The sequence below is a fragment of the Spea bombifrons genome, chromosome 4 (assembly GCF_027358695.1).
Source record: "Spea bombifrons isolate aSpeBom1 chromosome 4, aSpeBom1.2.pri, whole genome shotgun sequence".
In the NCBI taxonomy this organism is placed as follows: Eukaryota; Metazoa; Chordata; class Amphibia; order Anura; family Pelobatidae; genus Spea; species Spea bombifrons.
In genome coordinates, this window is record NC_071090.1 from 27,185,143 (window position 1) to 27,207,614 (window position 22,472).

The window sequence follows — 22,472 nt, forward strand, 5'->3', positions numbered from 1 at the left end:
AAAGATCTTTTACTCATCTACATAAGATAATGAAAAAAAATGGTAAGTAGATTTTACTATTTGTCCTGAGTTTAGAAATACCTGATGTTTTTATGTTTTTTTTTTGCAAGTTATACTGCATTAAGTACAAATTCAATTTTTCCCCATCAAACCACATGCTTTTTAAAACTAGGGATCCCTGTGTATTTCAAATGGTGGTATTTTAACTCTTTTCACATACCAATTCTACCACCCCAGCCTTTGTCAGAGTTTGTGGTAGTGATTTTTGTGTGTTTCTTTTTTTAACATACATTGTACTTCAGTTATGAATTTATAGCTCCTGGTCTATGTTACTGTCAGACAACATCCCAATACGCGTTCAGCAACATGCATTGGTTTGCCTGGTTGTTTGGTGGCTAATTGGCCACATTTGGTCTGCATAATACAGAATGGACTTTTTTGAACCCGACTAATCCAATTTACTCCATCAAACCATATACCTCAGGGTATTTTAAATGGTAGTATTTTAACCTTTTCCACACCCTAATTCTACCATCAGCCTTTGTCTGAGTTTGTTGTAGTCCTTTCTTTGTAGTTTTTATTTTTAAGACATTGTAACTCAGGTATGAATTTATAGCTCCTGCTATATGTTACAGTTAAAGAACACGCCAATATGCGTTCAACATCCCATGAGTACGGTGATACCACCCAATCATGGGTTCGTCAATTTTTTGGGGGTGCTAAAAGGCCATATTTGGGAGGTGCACATTTTTTTGTTTTCATTTTGACATCTGGTCAGTCTGCGCCATCGAGGCATTAAAGCAACACCGTTTAAGCAAAGATCGCTTTCTAAGCTTTTTTAATGCCATGACAAATCAGGCACGCCATTGGCTGTTAACTGATAGTTTTTCACTAACGTGCCCGGCACGTCCTTGGTCTTTTTTAAGGGGTTAAGAGGCATATCATGAAGCGCAGTGACATACAGGAGGGTATAAGGCATTTCTGGAGCAGAGTTGGAAAATAAAAGGAAATAAAAACAAAAAATATTTTTCTCAACTCATAGCTTTTAACTATAAAAATAGTTTACATTAATTAATATTTACTAGTAAAACTTTTTTTCCTATAGAGTAGTTGTAACGTTCACCCTTCGCTGTATGGACTTGGTTAAACTTTGTATTACTCATTTTACGTTTCCAGCCACTAGTGGCCGCCTTTGCCATTCAGAACCACTCAGACTAATTATCAGGTCCAGCTGCGGTTGCTTACCTGATCAAGTCAGCCTTTATAAACCTGCCCAGCCCTGCAGTCTGGGCCTTGACATTGAAGTTAGAAGACTACCTGTTTGGCTCCTGCCGTGTTCCAGTACCTGCCGTGTTCCAGTGCCTGCCGTGTTCCAGTGCCTGCCGTGTTCCAGTGCCTGCCGTGTTCCAGTGCCTGCCGTGTTCCAGTGCCTGCCGTGTTCCAGTGCCTGCCGTGTTCCAGTGCCTGCCGTGTTCCAGTGCCTGCCGTGTTCCAGAACCTGCCGTGTTCCTGAGTTGCGGCCTGCGCCCCACTAAGTGGACTCCCAAGTAGAGAAATCTGCAAGTGGGCAACCTGCCGTGTTCCTGAGTTGCGGCCAGCGCCCCACTAGTGGACTCCCAAGAGGAGTGCCCTGCATCGCGACTCCCAGGATGACTGCCCACTAGCGGACTACCCTGGTTGAGTGCCCTGCAAGTGGGCAACCTGCCGTGTGCCCTGCAAGTGGGCAACCTGCCGTGTGCCCTGCAAGTGGGCAACCTGCCGTGTGCCCTGGAAGAGGGCTTCTAGCCGTGCCGTGTGCCCTGGAAGAGGGCTTCTAGTCGTGTGCCCCGCAAGAGGGCTTCTAGCCGTGCCGTGTGCCCTGCAAGAGGGCTTCTAGTCGTGCCGTGTGCCCTGCAAGAGGGCTTCTAGTCGTGCCGTGTGCCCTGCAAGTGGGCTTCCTGCCGTGTGCCCCGCAAGTGGGCTTCCTGCCGTGTGCCCTGCAAGTGGGCTTCCTGTCGAGTGACTTTCTTTGTAAATATTGTTGTACCACCATATACAATACAACTCTTAATCCTGATCTTCTGTCTGTGGTTTATTTCCGACGCCTGTCTGTACCGACCCCAAGCCATCATGCATCGTGGGGTACAGACAGAGCCCCTCGTATCCCCTGCACCTGGGCTCCTTATCAACCTGTGTCCTCGGTTCGTGACAGTAGTCTTATATTCAGGATTTTTCTTTTTTCCTAAATTAATATTCAGATTTTGGGGGGGTCGTCTTATAATCGAGCAAATGCGGTATATGGTTTGATTGGGTAGATTGAATTGGCCGGCATCAAATATGTCCTAAATAGTACATGGGGGCTGAATGACCACATGTCAAATTTCCAAGTTGAAAAACTGAATTGCACATTTCACAAACTTGGCTTTTTATCCCCCAAACAAGCTGACAAACTGATGGGTAGTATCACTCTACTCAGGAGATGTTGCTGAATACATATTAGGGTGTTTGATACCAGGAGACATATACCAGGAGCTGTAAATTGATACCTGAAGAACGATGTGTGTAAAAAAAAAAAAAAAAATCCTCTTTGTTTCTTATCATTATTTGATACATAAATTAGGTGGGCAATTTCCTTCCTCTCCAACTCATCTTTTCTGTTTGTCTTCAATGGATCTCTTGCCAAATGCATTTATGTACATGTTCATTAACCAGATCATTTTAAACAATAAACTAGCGTATTCATACCCTGTGCATCTTATCCATATCCTATGTTCTCCATCTCCCATAGCAATAACAAACATTAAAAACAGACAAAACCGATCTTAATAGTATATTATATAGAATTCTCGATAAAATTGTCCAACTCTTTACTTCATTGACCATTTATTTAAATTCCACTTTTATCCTTATCTTTATTGTGTATTAACCCCTTCCGCACCGTGACGTACCTGGTACTTCCTGGTCATATGTCACCACCAGACTTGGACGTACCAGGTATGTCATCCCCAAAATCCGCCCCCACATCACCACAATCGTGGTGATCGCGGGGGCGCTGCTGCTGTCTGCCAAATTGTTTCATCATAATCATTTAGTGTATATTGTTCTAAAAAAGAGATTTTTAATTAAGAGTGTTAATACATCAGTTTAAGAAATAGCTAATTATATACTAAACTCATAATATTCTAATTCTAATATGTGTATACTGATAGACTCTCAGAGTTAACCCTGCTGTTTCTATTTCAACTTTTCCTGAAGAATCAAAAATCTCTGCTTGACCATTCAATATTATTTTCAGACATAATGAAAAACCCCACCAATCTTTGATATTAAATGGACTTAAGTCTCTCAGAACTGATGAAAAGGTTCTTCAAGTTATTGTATGTAAGGAAAGATCCTGGAAGACAAGTATATCACTATACTTTCCATCTGTCATGACATCATCCTGTATTTATCTCATAACATGTTTCTTATATTCATAAGAGTAAAAGTTCACGATTACATCTCTCTGGGCACATTCTCATACAGTCCTAGTCTTTCATCTTAATGTTTTTAAACACTTCCTCAAGAAATCAATTCAACTTGTCTTGGGTTGTAGATTCCGGTATGTTATGAAACCACAGATGACATCTTCTAGACCGGTTCTCAATATCGTTTAATTTAAATTCCATTTTGCCAATTTTCTGTGCTAGGACACGTATTGAGTGTTTGGATTGCTATTTTTTTCCTTCAAAAACTGATATTCTATCAGACATTCTTATATCTTAATCAACAGAAATTGGGGCGCACATACATATGGAAAAACAAATGAAAAAATAATAGTGTAATATTGTAAATAAATACGGAATGTTGTGTGTTATAAATATCTAGGGCTGCAACTAACGATTATTTTAATAATCGATTAGTTGGCCGATTATTTTTTCGATTAATCGATTAATCGGATAAAAAAAATGAATGTAAGTTTTTCATTTATTTAAAATAATTTACTAAACAAATGATGTTAAATACAAACAGCAGAATAAAAAAACTTTGATAATACATTTCTTGTCTTTATTTCCCAACCAGCCCCCCAATATATGCACATTTGAGCCCAGGCTTGCTACGCTGCCTCCCAGACATGCCATGCTGCCCCCCCACATATGCCACGCTGCCTACCACAGCACTCCACGCTGCCTCCCACATATACCACACCACGCTGCCTCCCACATCTGCCACTCCACGCTGCCTCCCACATATGCCACTCCACGCTGCCTCCCACATCTGCCACTCCACGCTGCCTCCCACATATGCCACGCCACGCTGCCTCCCACATCTGCCCACTCCACTCTACCCCCCACATGCCACTGTGCCTGATACGCCTTATACCCCCTGAAACACCACTCCATCCTCCCCAGACATGCCACCCTGCCCTCCCCACATATGCCACGCCATGCTGCCTCCCACATCTGCCACTCCACAATGCCTCCCACATATGCCACGCTGCCTCCCACATCTGCCACTCCACGCTGCCTCCCACATCTGCCACTCCAGGCTGCCTCCCACATCTGCCACTGTGCCTGATACGCCTTATATCCCCTGATACCCCACTCCATCCTCCCCAGACATGCCACTTCTCTACCCCCAGATATGCCACTCTACCCCCAGATATGCCTTATACACCCTGATACACCACTCCGTCCTCCCCAGACATGCCACACTGCCCTCCCCACATATGCCTTATATACTGTATATGCCTTATACCCCCAGATATGTCACTTCACTGCCCCCAGGATTTAGATTCCCCTAAATTAACCCTAAACTCCCCATTAACCATAACTGCCCCTAAATTAACCCTTAACACTCCCTTAACCACAGCATCCCCTAAATTAACCCTAAAGACCCCATCAACCACAGCATCCCCTAAATTAACCCTAAACACACCATTAACCACAACTGCCTCAAATTAACCCCAAACACCCCATTAACCACAGCTGCTCCTAAATTAACCCTAAACACCCTATTAACATAACTGCTCCTAAATTAACCCTAAACACCCAATTAACCATAACTGCCCCTAAATTAACCCTAAACACCCCACTAACCATAACTGCCCCTAAATTAACCCCCACCTCCCCTAACTTTCAGTAGTCCAAATATATATATATATATATATTACATACATATATACACATATATATATATATATATATATACACACATATATATATATATATATATATACATATACTTACAGTTAGATGAGTGTCACAGCCATGTGGTTCTGGCCTGGAGAAGGAAGGGGCGGGGCCAGTTGTCACAGTGATTACAGGGAGGGGGAGTAAGTAGGAGCTGCTGCTGTGAGACGGTGAGTCAGACTAAACGGATTATATAATGAGGGGGATTTTTCAGAGCGTTTGCTCTGAAAAAACCCTCATTTTATAATCGATAATAATCGATTCAACTAATCGATAATGAAATTCGTTGCCAACGAATTTCATTATCGATTATTATCGATTTTATCGATTAGTTGTTGCAGCCCTATAAATATCACTCACAAACAACCTTAGAAAATCAGGCCCATCAGAGTATTCTGATACAATTATTTTTAATCACTTATTTAAAATCTATAAAACAAATGGAATCGAAATAGTGCAGCATCTTCATATAAATAATGGTATAAAATCAGAATGCACAGAGAGCTGTGGCATTACACAATGCTATGCAAAAGCGCTTGGAGGTAAAAAAAAAAAAAAAAGTCCAGGAATGGTATGCATAAAAGTCAGAAGGGTGCAATGTCTCAACGTGTTTCGCCAATGTGGTTCTGGCTTCTTCAGGAGGCTCGGTCAATAATTCATATGAAAGAAGTTAATTAAAACGGATCAGTGTGACTTATATTCTCATACCTTGTTTAATTTCAACTGAGCTATTTCTTGATTAATAGTTTCCAATTGGAAATCAAAACATTTCTTTAACTATTCTTGAGTGATGGAACTTAATTCATTCCCATTTGTGTGATCTTGTAGGTCCCCCATTTGCACCATAGTTATCTCCCCAATGTTTTTATTAAAGGTCTCCTTAGAGAGTATAGGGAAAAAAAAGATACTCTCTTATCTTTTTAACTTTGTTTTTTTGTCCTTTTTTGCTAAACATTTTTTTTTTGTTGTGATCCTGTGTGGTTTCTTCTTTCTGGCAAAAAAAATGTAACAGAAAGGGCCTGGATGGAATCTGCTACTTGAACTTTTCTTATAATTATAATTGGCGACCAGCGTTAACAGCATATAGTTATTAAGATACAATTTAATCTTGTCCAAATTTATCTTCAGAACTTGTTAATGGATTTACCAAGCCCTTCAACGCACAATTGATACTATATAATCACCTCTGTCCTGTAGAACACGGCTTTCATCAACATTATTAATTCAGTCATATATCTGAGGAGTCTTCAGCAATCTATCCCAATTTTATAAGGTAACCAGAGCAGCTGTAAATCGAGACACCTGTTTGCCTCAAATATTAATTCATATTATTCATTTAGCAGCTGTTTTCATCTTTAGAAGTCAATTCTCAATTGACTTCTAAAGATCTTCCCCACATTAAGTAAAATCTTACATAGTCTCAAAGATAAGAAACAGGGGATTAAAAAAAAATAATGTTGCCCCTTCAGCTGTCCTAAAATATAATAGAATACTTGCTTGACCACAGAGGTTTAAGGATGAGATGAAGCCCTGATAACGGTCATAGGGAAATGCGTTGGGCCTAATGATATCCACTTCATACATGCTACACTTGGGATCCTTGTTAGTTGTTTAACCTCTGTGGTTTAGTTAGTGTCACGGAACCAGGGCTGCAAAAGACTTTTAACCCCATTCTTTAGTTATGTTTTCCTGTTTCGGTTCACGTATAAAGTCACTTTTTGGACCTAATCATCTATTGTTTACTATAAAAAGTGTTTACTATAAAAATTATTATTATTTTTTTTTACTCATCTGCAAAAGCCAATGAACTTTTCCCATGCACTAATTCTACCACCAGCCTTTGTCAAACTTTAGTGTAGTAATTTTTATTATGAATTTACAGCTCCTGGAATATGCCACTGTCAAACAACATCCCAATATGTTTTTAGCAACATCTCCTGAGTACAGTGATACCCCATGCATGGGTTTGTTGGGTTGTTTGCAGGCTAATAGGCCACATTTGGGAGTTGTGCATTTTTCAAATTGTAATTTTGACATATGGTCATCCTGCCCCATGTGTTATTTGGGACATTTTTGAAGCCTTTTAGTTCACTTTCCCCCATCAAATAATATATTTTGGGGAAAAAAAACAGGGTATTTCAAATCCTAGCATTTTAACTTTTTCCATGCACTCACTTTACGACCAGCCTTTGTCAGAGTTTGCCGTAGTATTTTTTGGTGTGTTTCCCCCCCCACACACACTCTACTTTAGGTATGAATTTACAGCTCTTAGTATATGTCACTGTCATACTTTTTTGGACTATTTTTTTTTTTACATGTTGTTGGAACTGGATGGTTCCCCTGATGGAGACCTCACTGCATAATTATTTTAAAATGTTACCACATTTTTATTTTTTTCCATTTTACTAATCACATTGTGATTAGAAAGCTGGGCTCCATTGACTTGCATGGTTAAATGCAATACCTGTATTTAATCAACAAGGGGAGCCAGAGTTATCAGGAGGATCTGGAGAGACCCTCTTGGAAACTTGTTTATTTTTTTTAAAGGATGCCACCATCTTGCAAGTGGCAAAATCTCTTGCAGTGGCGCTGGTGACTGCTCTCCAGAGCATTCACAGTGCGTCTTGAGGTGGGTGTCAATGAATGCCTTGCTATTAAGGCATTTCAGCGACACTATTGAAGCTTAGGAGCTTTGTGACAGTCCATCTCTTTATCCCTTATGTTATTTTGGTCTCATACCTGTTTTGCTGTGTTACACCCCATCCCTGTGGTTTTTCCAAGGATTAAAGGCTCACGGTCCCTGTATACCGGTAATGTGGGTTGGATCCCACCTTCCCCCTGCTTGGCGCCTGACTGGGACCTAGCCACAAATTTATGGAACTGTGCGGCGCGTAAGAACCGCGGCAATGCCCGCCGACAATTGGAACAGTGTTGCTACAGACGCCCTTTGCCCCACCACGTCGCTCTTTTGCAGGGTACATTAAGCACGTGGTGGGCAACACTCAGTGGTGGTAACAGAGAGGGACTACCGCGCTGACTGTTCCCGGGGATGTTTCCTACACTGTCGCTCAGGGTCCCAAAGTCGGATCAGTCGTCGCTTTTTGGATCATAACATCTTCGGACCCTGAGCTCTCCATTGGTACCCAGGGATTGACGCCGCTTCCTCGGTATCATCCCGAAATAGTGACTCTTTGTCAGGCGGGCATTGCTGGCCATAGAACTGTATGGTGGCGCCGGGCTGTCTGGTGGTTGATGGGATTATACCTTTAATCCTTTCATGTTTGCTGTATATATATATATATATATATATATATATATATATATATATATATTTATATATATGTACTGTCCTCAATAAAGAGAGTTCTGTTTTACCCCTACCCTAAGTCTCGGCTCTAAGTCCCTAGTGCTTGGGGTAATATTAAGGGTTAATGCCTTGAGCAATTAAGCTTTCGGCAGCAAGGAAGATCTCTACTGCGCAGCTACTCAGTCAGAGTGCGGGTCTCCGTCACAAGCTTCCTAAACTCTTTTAACGTGTATGGCGGACGTTGACGCCTCAGGGAGGGGCCAGATGGGGTCCCTGATGCCGATCTTGATGTTGCTGAATGCATTGAAGTATGCAGCAACACCATTTAAACAAATAAAACATGCGTAGATCGCTTTCTAAGCTTGTTTACTACCATGACGTCCCAGGCACATCATTGGTGATTAAGTGACTGTTTTTCCATGACGTGCCTGGCATGTCATTGGTCGTTAGGGGGTTAAAGTTTTCAGGAATGGGTTTGTTTCATACCCTAAAGACCGGAGTTTGTTATTTTTATCACTGCTCATAGGTGGCTTTCCTAGATTGAGCAGGGCAACAATTAAGGGCTGTAACATTTCTGTAGGCATAATTCCTGATTAAGAAATATGATTAAGCACTTAGACCCCTTCAGTCCCAAAACTTTTCCGAACCTAAGGACCAGATTTTTTTTTCTTGCTTGTTTGTTAAACCATGAGTAATGAACCCGCATAAATCATTCATCATTTTGTTTAGATGTGAGGCCTTTTTTAAAATCATAGTTACATAAAACATAACAATTATTAGTGAAAATAGAAAAAAAACTACACTTTTTTCTTAAACATTCTATAGTGTAGTTGTCATAGCTGGAAAAATGTATGTTCAGCAACATCTGATTACAGTCATATCCCCACATACATATTTACATTTACATATCACCTATCACCTACTATCAAATTTACATATCACCCTATATTACATATTTTGAATACTATTGGCTTAAGGAGTTTGGGGTAGTTATAGGGTTAAGGAGGACTTTTTTTTCTGCACTGGTGCCAGCGCAGTATGGCTCGAGATCCCTTTGGGGACCTCTTGTAAATTTTTTATCCCAATGACATCATGGGTTTCCAACAAATGTTATGTATTTTTTAAATTTGTTTAATTTTATTTTTTTTATATATATTTTTTTCCATAATTTTTTTTTCTTCATTTTTTGAAAGGGAAAGAAACAAAGTTTGCCGACCTGTCTGTGCTGATCAAACAGTGATTCGCAAACAGGGCTCCATAGCACTGTATTGCTTATAGTAATATGTGTGATCAGCCAGCGAGGAGAGCAATGGGAAAGACCAGGCAGAGGCTCTCCAGTCCTCAAGTAAACTTTCAGTAGGTGTTAGCACTGACAAGTCCGGGAAGGGAACTGCTTTTCCATAGCTGATATAGGCAACATAAGCAATTCTGGAAGGTACATTAAAATTTTAACAAGATACAACATATACACTCCCTAGAAGGGAGTTTCTACTTTGAACCACAAGTATGGAGTCCTAGTCTGTAATGGTTTCCTAATGAGTTTTCTTGCTAGAAGAGCTGTGTTGGCTTCATATTTGTTTGAGTTTTTTGGGGTTAAAGTGGTTGTAAGCAAAAATATGTTTAAGCTCTGCTCAAGTAACATCCATCTGTTCAGTAACCTCTACTGATTGAGAGAAAATATAAATCCATTCTACAGCATTCATTTTAGCCAGCAATGAGGACAACATGTCATTCTTATGGCATTTAAGATGTGTCCTATGTTGAATTGGAGCACCCCCTGAGCCATCACATGCACAGGAGTGGCTCCTATTGGTTGCTGGTGGTCTGCCTGGGCTCCCGGGCAGCAGGAAGCAATCAAAACTATTCATCGTTGTTCAGTAGTGGCATCTACTTTGTGAAGAAATACTAAGCGGAATAGCAAAACATTAGTTTTCTCTATTTTAGTATATATATTTTTTATATATTAGCATTTCTGTCCAATGCACAGTTTATGCATAATATTTCATTATTATTTGTTAATAAAGTACAAAGGCATTTTACAGGATTAGAAGGCAGTACATACAGTCTTGTAAGGCATACTTAACCCCCCCAAAAAAATATTGAATGCTTGGTAGTGACAATGTAAACTGGTGTAGCTGATACCATCCGAGCAATCAAAATTTTTGAGAAAATGATAATTTCTAAAGTATTTCTTTTTGTTTTTTGTAATATAACATTTAGCGTATTATTAAGATTTGAGTCACTAATCATCTGATGAAGGATGACACAGAATATTGAATGTGCTGCTCCAACATTAATTGCACTTTCCAGTATGTAAAGTTAATAAACCTCAGGAGATCACAAAAGCGCAGAAGCCTTTTTTAGCAACACCCTACAGTTGCAAGCTTTTGTGTCACATGCCAATTAAGTGTCCCTGCCAAAAATAAGTAATGAGGCAAAATTATGTTTTTTAAAGAATTTATTCTGGAACAGGTTTGGCATTCAGAAATATAGGAAAACTAGGCGTGATGCTTTTACTGCTGCATAAGAAATAAGTATGTTTGGTATGTTTTGTTACTGGTCCTGGTTGATATAATGTTTAAACAACACCCCAATATGCAACATCTCATGAGTACAGTGATAGCACCCATGCATGGGTTTGTCGTTTTTTTGGGGGGGGGAGTAAAAGGCCACATTTGGGACAATTACATTTTTCAACTTGAAATTTTGTTGAAAATTCTGCCCCCAAGTCCTATTTTTTTAAGATGTATTTTGACATGTGGTCAGTTTGCACCTATGCCCTATTTGGGACATCTTTGAAAACAGCCAATTCAATTTACATCATGAAACCATATATTTATGAAAAATTTATGACAGCCCAGGATATTTCAAATGCTGGTATTTTATCTATTTCAATGTCAGAATTTTGGGGAAGGTACAGTGCCAATTTCATAAAAATGTTTTTAAAAATTTTCCTGGTGAAGGGAACTCTGATCTCTGACAGCGGGGGAAGGTCTGCGCAATTGACGCAGACAACCCCCGCTGCTAACCGGAAGAAGGTGCGGTTAGCAGCGGGGGTTGTCTGCGTCCATCGCGCAGACCTTCCCCGGCTGTCAGAGAGAATTCCCTGGTGAGGGGAACTCTGATCTCTGACAGCCGGGGAAGGTCTGCGCGCTGGACGCAGACAACCCCCCGCTGCTAACCGCACCTTCTTCCAGCTGCAGCGGAAGTTGTCTACGCGAATCACACCGGGGACTCAGAAGCACCGGTAAGTTGGGGGTGGGGGGTTTGTGAGGGGAGACAGGAGGATCCAGGTCCCCTGCAGCGTTTCGGGGGATCTGGATCTTAGTCTCATAGTTAGACCTATTTGAGGTCTGATTATAACACGACCCTGATTATAAGACGAGGGGTATTTTTCAGAGCATTTGCGCTGAAAAAAAACCTTGTCTTATAATCGAGCAAATACGGTATATAAATATGTATACTTTATAAGCACAGAGCTGCAGCTTCCCACCCCCTCTGTGTCATGCCACTGACTGGCAGGATGTCATATCCTGGTTATTTACACATTTGGTGGCACTAAAAGATACAAGAGAATGAAGTTGGTGACAGAAGGAGCACAGAACTCTGTACCAGGACCACCAAAATACAACCTCTGCAAGCGTAAGTGTGACGCTTAGGAGAGGGGGTTTTTAAATGTCCCTGTGTTGTCTGTAAATTTCTATGAGTGAAAAGTTCCCCAGACACTTCTTTGTACTGTCCTTGAATATACTTGTGTATGCTAATCATAATCCTACATAGGTGTCTTTTTTCCCCAAAGTAAACAAGTCTCACTTTATGGCTAAGATCTTACATGTCATCATGACTTAGTTGTGTTGCCCATCTCTGAACCCCTTCCATTTCCATAATGTCTGGTTTTTATAAAAGTGTTCCTAAAATTATACTGCATATTCTTACCAATGACATATAAAAACACAATATTCTTATTCTGTAGACTCATTACCTCGCAATGTAGGACAACCATCTGCCTGTTTTTGCAGCAGCTGCTTGAGATTGCATGCTATTATCGACAAGTGCTCCTTAGATCCTTCATAGTGGATTTCCCTTACAAGCAGCTATTCAACTTATAATTGGTTTTCTTCCTCAAGTGCATCATTTTATATTTCTCTATGTTGACCACATCTGCCATGGTATTGCCCAGTTGTATGTCTAAATCCCTCGCATACCACCCATTTCTGATTTAATTACATTACATAATTTTGTATTATCCACAAATATCACAATATTTTATTCAGGGCTATGTAACTGGCAAACGCTCCATTAAACACAACAGTTTGCATTCTACCGATTCTCGAACAAATCTTTTCTCCCAATCATATGTGTTTAAATTAGCAAAATCAAAGTCCATGTAGACCACAACCACTACATCTCCTCAGGCCACATTATGGCTTATAAATTTCATAACAAGCAAATAGGCTGGCTTGACATGACCATGCTATTACAAAGAAAAGCTTCCTGAATAGCATCTTTTAGCAATCCTTCAGCCTTCCCACTATGGAATTCTCCTTTTTACAGTCTGTCAAAAAGCTAAAAGGCAATCTGATCCTAATCACATTTTTGAGCATTTGTACCCATTTAGTGAGGTACAAACTAAATATATATAAATTATTGCAAACTCACAAACCGCTAATTGTAAGCAATTGCTTTACATACTTCATCAAACTATTAAGTGTTAATGCAACAAGAGGGTAAATTGTAGCTCACACAATACGACCCATGTAGAGATTACGATACCAAGGCATAAGCCAGCAAGTCAGAAATAGAAAAATCCAATACCTGACTTATTCTGGCGGGGGGCGTAGTCCATAACATAGAGCTGACCTGTAAAAGAAATAATGTACAGTAGAAGATTCTCATAAACGGCATAATATGGATTGAAACAGGCCAAAGTCTCCCATGCAAATATCACGGACCATCTGACAAGCAGCAAAATGTACAACAGGGTCAACTGACTTTCTAAAGTCTCTGAAATATAAACCATATGCAAGCATTAAACGTTTTACGGTATCTTATCTTTTTTATGACTATTTCATATAAAGCACAAAACTATAGAAATGACAGTGTGGACAAATGTCAAAGTCTAAAATACTTTAATAATATATTTCATGCACAGTTGTGGAGACTCTCTATGCTTTCAGTACACACAGTTATAGATGCCACTTCAATTTTATAAACTTGTACTTCACATTGACCCCAACACCCATGGAAACTTATGGCATTTTTCAAGAACTTGCCTGTTCATAAACTAGAGTTGGTATGGGTTTTAGCCACCTTTCATCAACTTATATCTGCGTCTATGATTTTAAAATTTAGAAATGGCAAACATGCTAAGTGAACAATTTATCTGGCATCACCACTCCCACATATAACCTGCAACAATTGGTACGGTGTCCATCTGGGCTCTTGTTTGAGAAATTAAAGTATATTAAGGTTGTTCACAGGTGCACATAGCTTACTCACTAGGTTTTATCTACAGTGAAGGAAAAAAATAATTTGATCCCCTGCTGATTTTGTATGTTGGCCCACTGACCAAGATATGATTAGTCTATAATTTTAATGGTAGGTTTGTTTGAACAGTGAGAGACAGAATAACAACAAAAGAATCCAGAATAATGAATTTCAAATAAATTATACATTGATTTGCATTTTACCCAATAAAATAAGTATTTGACCCCCTTTGAAAAACATGACTTAGTGCCTGGTTGAAAAACTCTTGTTGGCAATCACAGAGGTCAGACGTTTCTTGTAGTTGGCCACCAGGTTTGCACACATCTCAGGAGGGATTTTTTCCCACTCCTCTTTGCAGATCCTCTCCAACTCATTAAGGTTTGGAGGCTGACGTTTGGCAACTCGAACCTTCAGCTCCCTCCACAGATTTTCTATGGGATTAAGGTCTGGAGACTGGCTAGGCCACTCTTCTTCTTGTGCTTTTTCTTGAGCCCCTCCTTTGTTGCCTTGGCCGTGTGTTTTGGGTCATTGTCATGCTGCAATACCCATCCATGACCCATTTTCAAAGCCCTGGCTGAGGGAAGGAGGTTCTCACCCAAGATTTGATGGTATGTGACCCCATCCACCGTCCCTTTGATGCAGTGAAATTGTCCTGTCCCCTTAGCAGAAAAACACCCCCAAAGCATAATGTTTGACGGTGGGGATGGTGTTCTAGGGGTCGTAGGCAGCATTCCTCCTCCTCCAAACACAGCGATTTGAGTTAATGCCAAATAGCTCGATTTTGGTCTCATCTGACCACAACACTCTTACCTAGTTCTCCTCTGAATCATTCAGATGTTCATTGGCAAACAGACGTGCCTGTACATGTGCTTTCTTGAGCAGGGGGATCTTACGGGCGCTGCAGGGTTTCAGTCCTTCACGGCCTAGTGTGTTACCAATTGTTTTCTTGGTGACTTTGGTCCCAGCTGCCTTGAGATCATTGACAAGATCCTCCCATGTAGTTCTGGCCTGATTGCTCACTGTTCTCATAATCATTAAAACTCCACGAGGTGAGATCTTCCATGGTGTCCCAGACCAAGGGAGATTGACAGTTATTTTAGCGATGGTCTTGTAGCCCATTCCAGCATTGATTGATTGCTTCTGTGGACAGGTGTCTTTTATACCAGTAAGAAACTGAGATTAGGAGCACTGCTCCTAATCTCAGCTCGTTACCGGTATAAAAGACACTTGGTAGCAAGACATTTTGCGGATTTGCATTTTACCCAATAAAATAAGTATTTGACCCCCTTTGAAAAACATGACTTAGTGCCTGGTTGAAAAACTCTTGTTGGCAATCACAGAGGTCAGACGTTTCTTGTAGTTGGCCACCAGGTTTGCACACATCTCAGGAGGGATTTTTTCCCACTCCTCTTTGCAGATCCTCTCCAACTCATTAAGGTTTGGAGGCTGACGTTTGGCAACTCGAACCTTCAGCTCCCTCCACAGATTTTCTATGGTATTAAGGTCTGGAGACTGGCTAGGCCACTCTTCTTCTTGTGCTTTTTCTTGAGTCCCTCCTTTGTTGCCTTGGCCGTGTGTTTTGGGTCATTGTCATGCTGCAATACCCATCCATGACCCATTTTCAAAGCCCTGGCTGAGGGAAGGAGGTTCTCACCCAAGATTTGATGGTATGTGACCCCATCCACCGTCCCTTTGATGCAGTGAAATTGTCCTGTCCCCTTAGCAGAAAAACACCCCCAAAGCATAATGTTTGACGGTGGGGATGGTGTTCTAGGGGTCGTAGGCAGCATTCCTCCTCCTCCAAACACAGCGATTTGAGTTAATGCCAAATAGCTCGATTTTGGTCTCATCTGACCACAACACTCTTACCTAGTTCTCCTCTGAATCATTCAGATGTTCATTGGCAAACAGACGTGCCTGTACATGTGCTTTCTTGAGCAGGGGGATCTTAGGGGCGCTGCAGGGTTTCAGTCCTTCACGGCCTAGTGTGTTACCAATTGTTTTCTTGGTGACTTTGGTCCCAGCTGCCTTGAGATCATTGACAAGATCCTCCCATGTAGTTCTGGCCTGATTGCTCACTGTTCTCATAATCATTAAAACTCCACGAGGTGAGATCTTCCATGGTGTCCCAGACCAAGGGAGATTGACAGTTATTTTAGCGATGGTCTTGTAGCCCATTCCAGCATTGATTGATTGCTTCTGTGGACAGGTGTCTTTTATACCAGTAAGAAACTGAGATTAGGAGCACTGCTCCTAATCTCAGCTCGTTACCGGTATAAAAGACACTTGGTAGCAAGACATTTTGCGGATTGATAGGGGATCAAATACTTATTTCACTAAGTAAAATGCAAAATCAATTTATAAATTATTTGAAATGCCTTATTCTGTCTCTCACTGTTCAAATAAACCTACCATTAAAAATATAGACTGATCATGTATTTGTCAGTGGGCAAACATACAACATCAGCAGGGGATCAAATATGTTTTTCCTTCACTGTATGAGCCACTGGTGATATTTGTTTCACAGGTAATTTTTATTTTAAACTAGACCTTTCTTTTGCACAATAATCTGGTAGACAATCATTACAATCATAATTTCATATAATACCTGCAGTGTCATATACCACATATAAAATGCATGTACCTAACAAAATGGATGGATAGCAGCTGCGATGATTGATCTTATGCACAACCGTATGCAAATGCAAACACAGAAAGCAATATACAAAGCTCTGCGAGGGTATAAAGGCTATTCCTAGTGTGTGGATTTACTATTATAAATTGCTTTTATGCAAATAAATAATTGCATTATATGCTGCTTGGTCTAAACAATGACTACATTATTAATAGCTCTGTGCGAGTATAGCTATTTGAGATTTCTATACTCTTTATTTTTTCATATGCTCTCTTTACTGTTTTAACCGTCTCTTACATTGTTACATTTTCAGCCTTCCCTTTACTAATGCCATTTGGTCTACATGGAGACCCTGCCACATTCCAAATGATGATGTACAAGATACTAAAGCCACATTCTCTCTATACTGCAGCATACCTAGGAGATGTGGAAAAGACACAGTTTGGGATTCTCACTTCCTGAAACATCTAGCTGTGCCCAACTAAAAATACAAATTTCTAGTGGTATGACATTTATTTCGCATCCCTGATTTACTAGCTTTTGTGGGCTACAACTTCCATTACCTTCTTCTTCATCCTAGTTAATAACCCCAGTGTTTTTTGTATGGGCAGTGGGGATTGACTGTGACATCATAATCACTAATCCCTACATGTTAAAATGGATCAGACTTTTCTTGATGAATACTATGCAGTCGATCTCACAATAGATCAGCAGACAGCATTCTTACCATGGTAGCAGGCAATCAAATTTGGCTGACTGTATAATTTTATTTCTATTAAAACTTACAGAGGTTGCCTATTGGTCACAGACAGACCAGCAGCCTTCTCTATTCTGCATGTATGAGGCTTTCTTCTTTAATGAATCTTGGGTGTATTTCAACACACAAGGTTTACAGCATTTAAACTATAAGCTCAGCGAGGCCTTCATAAGTCACATAAGGCTAGATGGCAGGTGTAACATTTTGAGGCACTACCTAAAGTTTTGTTTCTAAGTGTTGTAATTATACATATAGCCACAGGATGGCAAAAGTAAGAATCACTTTTCTGTGATGGCTAGACCCTTTTTTGACCTTTTGATAGTATTTCTCTTTCTGTAAATGTATTTGGGACATCTGTTAAAACAAAGCACTGGAAACAGTCCCTTTTTTTAAGAAAACCATGGCAAGGTAGATTATAAATGTCATGGCTGCTTATTGGCGAGGTGCACTATGGAGAAGGATCTGCAGTGTGCAGTCTCATACAGAAACAGAAATATTGCATCTTTATAGATCATTGGCAAGACTTACTTGGAAAAAGGTTCCCTGGTGTATGTTTTAACCCATGGCTGTACACAACTGTGTACACAGACAGGGGTTTACAGGTTCGAGGATACAGAGATGACACCTTCACTCAATGGATGAAATCATGCATATAGTTCATTAACCAAATTAAAAGACATGCATCAGCAATGAAAGAAGAATGAAACAGATTAGGCTTAGATCCCTTCCTGCACTTAGAGACCGTCGGAGTTGTGTGCTGCTTCACAATGTAAGACAGGGCTTTTATGCCTTTGGCAATTTGTAAAAGTTAGAAAAAAATAGGATTCCATTACTGTGATCCATATCTTGACTGTAAACAACAATTGTAAACTAACACTGGAACATTCATTTTTTGATATACCATTTTTATGTAAAGTTCATGTTATAATTGTGCACAAGAATAACTAAAGAAGAGCATATTGTTTCCTTACCAATTAAATCATACACCCACACACATTCATCACACTCTGGGTACTACAATGGAGATATGATTACTATACTATAGTAGATAATATATACTATATACAGCTGTCTGAGGAATCTTTTCACTTGTCAAACTTTATACACAATATGGAAATGTCCCCTTATATGTTAGAGGAAATGGGATTCCTTGTTAAGCAAATAAAATATTTGTAGTCAGCTCCGTTGTAGAATGCACTGCCAAGTGAACTGGTTTTGGTGGATTTAGTTAATACCTTAAAAAAAACTTTGGATGCCATCCTAGCAAACACAAGCATAAAGAGTTTTAACAATTTTTGCATGGGAAATGTTGAGCCAGAGCAAGAGAGGTAACCTTGGAAAGCAGGTGGACCTTGTATGCCTGCAACACCACTTCCAACGTGCAGCCACTCTACTGCACCTTGGAAAGGGTGTCCCATGAAGTACATACAAGCCTTCTACTCTGGGGACATTTTCTCTGCAACTTGAACATCACGTTGAAGATATCTAAAAGGCAGCGTCTCAGTCATGCTTCTGTCATGGCATAACAGCAATGGAGTGATGGCTGTAGGCCTCTTGATGCACTCTGATCCTGCTCATCGTGTCGTAAAACAAGACTCAACTGCAAGACAAGGATCCTCCCCCTCCTTTTTTCTCTCTTTTTTTTTCTGTGTCCCAGAGCACAGCTTGTAGAGCTAGCAACGTTTGTTGAATGGGTTGGGAGATCTATATTGGGACTTGCAAGGGATGTCCCTTATCACAGTTCCATTCTGCCTCTGTATTGAACCATTATCAATCTGGCCCCAGATTTGTATATTGAAATTGAGCCAAGGCTATAAAATATCTCTATTCACTGATGAATCCAAATACTGGGCCAACTACAACAGCCTGGGACATACATTCTCAATCTGGGACACAGCACTTAGGACTTGCAATGGGGTACAGAAATTATGTCTCCTTTAGGGAAGGGGCTTTACAATTAGAAATTTTCAATTTGGGCAAACTGGTTTTGACAAGTGATATATGCAACATCAGATGTTGTGGATAGGGTAAGCCTTCCCATATCTGGGAACTCTCCAGGTTTTGCCCAAAGACTCTGGTTAAAGTGACGCTTCTCTGTCAACGGGCAAATTCTGTGTCACAGCTTGCCCCACACCCGCCCACTTATGCTTATCCTTCACCTCCAGACACCGCTAATTTCATATTTGTCCCCAGATTATAGCAGTCAAAAGGGGAAATCCTAAATACTTCAGAAACCTTTTTTTAAAAAAGCTCTGTAAAGAAAGTGTCAGATCTAAAAGAATGAGCTATTCTCTTTATCTAGAGTTAAACTCCTATAAGGTTAACTGAAGACCCAAATACATAACATACAGGAAAATGGATTTCAGAATACAGAAGGAGGATGTGGAATGGGCTTCCATCAGGACACAAGTAAATAAAGCGTTCTCAAATTTATTTTTGAAGGATGTTCTATTGAGTTTACATTTACCCCCGGTATGACTAGGAAAAAAAGGAAAAATAATGTGGGAGAGGGATACATTTTCCACACATGGAGTCGCACCTTGATAAAACAATTTTGGGGTGAGGTTTTCAGTATCCTTTTTTTATCTGCTTTGAATTCTACTTAAACCGAATAACAAGGTAATTGCTGACATCTTTCTACCAACGGGATGCTGCTTTGCACAAACTATGGGAGGTGTGGGGTTCCCTTTTTACTTATCATAGTTACAAAAATAATTATATGTCTGACCTGCCTGATATTTTAGGCTGGGAAATGCATCTATTATATTTTAGCATATTGTACTCTTCACAAAAACAAAATGAAATAGACTCAGAGCCATCTTGTTTTCTTTAAAACACATAGATATTTTTTACATTTGTTGAGTGAAACATTTGCTACAGCTACCGACAATCCTTTTTTAGGGGTGGGTACAGTCCCCGGGAGTAGATCCTAGTGCAGTACGGAAAATCCGTAGCTAAGAGACTTCCCAAACACTCTACTGAGTGTGAGATGTAATTCCCTTCATGTCATAGGTTCTACCTGGTTGAAGTTTAAAATAGGTAATAAGATTTTTAGGCAACCGGTGATAGTGGTAAATCTCTCCTTTGAAAAATTGATTCTGGGTATAGATATATTTATATTTTATAATATATATGAAAATATACATTTATATTTTATGATTCCATAAAAGTTCAACTGAGAGGCTCCAAAAGGCTCTGCCCCCAGATATGCCTTATGCCCCCTTTTGCCACTCTGCCTCCCTGATATGCCTTATACCCCCATATTTACTACCCAGCCCCCCAAATATGCCTTATTCCCCCCTATTTGCCAATCTACCCCCTGATATGCCTTACACCGCCTATATGCGCCCCCCACCTTACCGATGCATCCCTAGACTTGCCCCCCATGCTCCAGACTCCCTAGTGTCAAGTGGGGGCAGCTGGTGGACATCTGCGCGATGCGCACAGACAACCTCCACTGCTACCTGGGACTTCCGCTGGGGCTTCAATGACTGAGCACTGGAAGGTCACGTCATGCCGGTGCTCCGCCATAGAAGCCCCGGCAGAAGTGTCGGGCAGCAGTGGAGGTTGTCTGCACGAATCGCAGAGGAGGATCCAGGTCCCTGCAGTGCTGCGGGGGACCCTCCTCTCTGGAAGCCGGTGAACATCTGTGCAATGAGAGTAGACAACTCTGCTGCTGCTGGCCCGTACTTCCGCCGGGGCTTCTATGGTGGAGCACCGGAAGGTCATGTAACCCTGGCGCTCCGTCATAGAAGCCCCGGCAGAAGCGGAGGTTGTCTGCGCATCGTGCAGACATCCACCGGCTGTCAGAGAGGAGGATCCAGGTCCCCTGCAGCTTGTAGTCAGAACTCTATTTGAGGTCAGATTTTAACACTACCTCGAATAGAAGACGACAGGTATTTTTCAGAGCATTTGCTCTGAAAAAAACACCTCATCTTATAATCGAACAAATTATCTAATTATTGCATATGACAGATTATGAGACTGCATCTTATAACCTGAAAATATGGCAATGATGTTTAAAATGTTTTAGGATATTTGTGAAATTGGCAATTTTCTCATCTATTAAATATATCACTAATAATCTGTAGTTGCAAGATTACAGATACATTTGAGTACTTCTCTTTTAAAATCATTGTTATTAGTGACATTGCAACAGACTAGTATAGTGAGACATAGTGATTATTTTTGTTACTGTTACAACCCAGGCAGGAAAGTCAGGGAGGAGCCTAGCTGCAAGGGAGACAAAGGACTCTGCCTGTACCCAACATTGCATGATTAATTACTGTAAGGTACAGGTAGTACTGGATAGTACAGGCTGGACTGGAGAGTACAGACAAGACAGACAAATGGACTGAGAGTACAGACAGGAACAAGCAGTGAGAAAGGGGGTGTGCCAAGGCAGGATTGCGACTAGCCAGCCAGGCTGAACAGAATGGACGCTCACGGACAGGGCAGGAGCTGGATTGTTCTCAGGACAAGGCACCTGGCAGGATGGCCCTCTGACAGGGTGCTTGGCTGGATAGTGACTTAAAGGGCGCTTGGCGGAATAGCCCACTGACAGGGCACTTGGCGGGATGGCCCACGGACAGGGAGCTTGGCGGGATGGCCCACGGACAGGGAGCTTGGCGGGATGGCCCACGGACAGGGAGCTTGGCGGGATGGCCCACGGACAGGGCGCTTGTGACATGTTTTGAAGATAATTTTTCTGTTTTAGCTTTTGTACTGCCACGGATCATATAGATATTTTATAGATTGTGTTTTAATAAGAAATTGTACTGGTACAGAAGGAAGAGAGCCTACTCTTGTGAGCAATCAATCTAGTCAGTGGTTGAGGGGGGAAGTGAGACAAATGGATTGGAGTGGAGAAAGGCAGGAGAAGAGGAGACCAGTTAGCGTGTAGTTATAGTTGATACAGTGACAAATCAGATTGCAACTGGAAATCACTTCAGCGTGGGGTTTACTACCCCCTGCATCAACAGTAGGGTTGAACTTGATAGGCTTGTATTTTTTTTATGAACTCATGTGAATTATGAATGCCTGTATTATATATAACTACATTATATAAGACATTTTGTATAACAGGGTGTTCGCCAGAACACCAAAAGGGTTCCCATGTCGGGTTCCTCTGTATAG

The 22,472-nt window shown here is 40.8% G+C and overlaps 1 protein-coding gene across 4 annotated transcripts in view; it reads right to left on the reverse strand.

Moving 5' to 3' along the window:
* Window positions 1-22,472, reverse strand: part of KCNIP1 (potassium voltage-gated channel interacting protein 1) — a 75,579-nt gene that overhangs the window by 48,177 nt on the left and 4,930 nt on the right. For 2 of the 4 annotated variants that reach the window (XM_053463335.1, XM_053463336.1), the window contains exon 2: window positions 13,273-13,317. The exons of the other annotated variants lie outside the window; for them this stretch is intronic. In XM_053463335.1, the coding sequence (XP_053319310.1) occupies window positions 13,273-13,317 (45 nt within the window). The remainder of the gene's footprint in view (window positions 1-13,272; window positions 13,318-22,472) is intronic. 4 annotated transcript variants of the gene reach the window in all.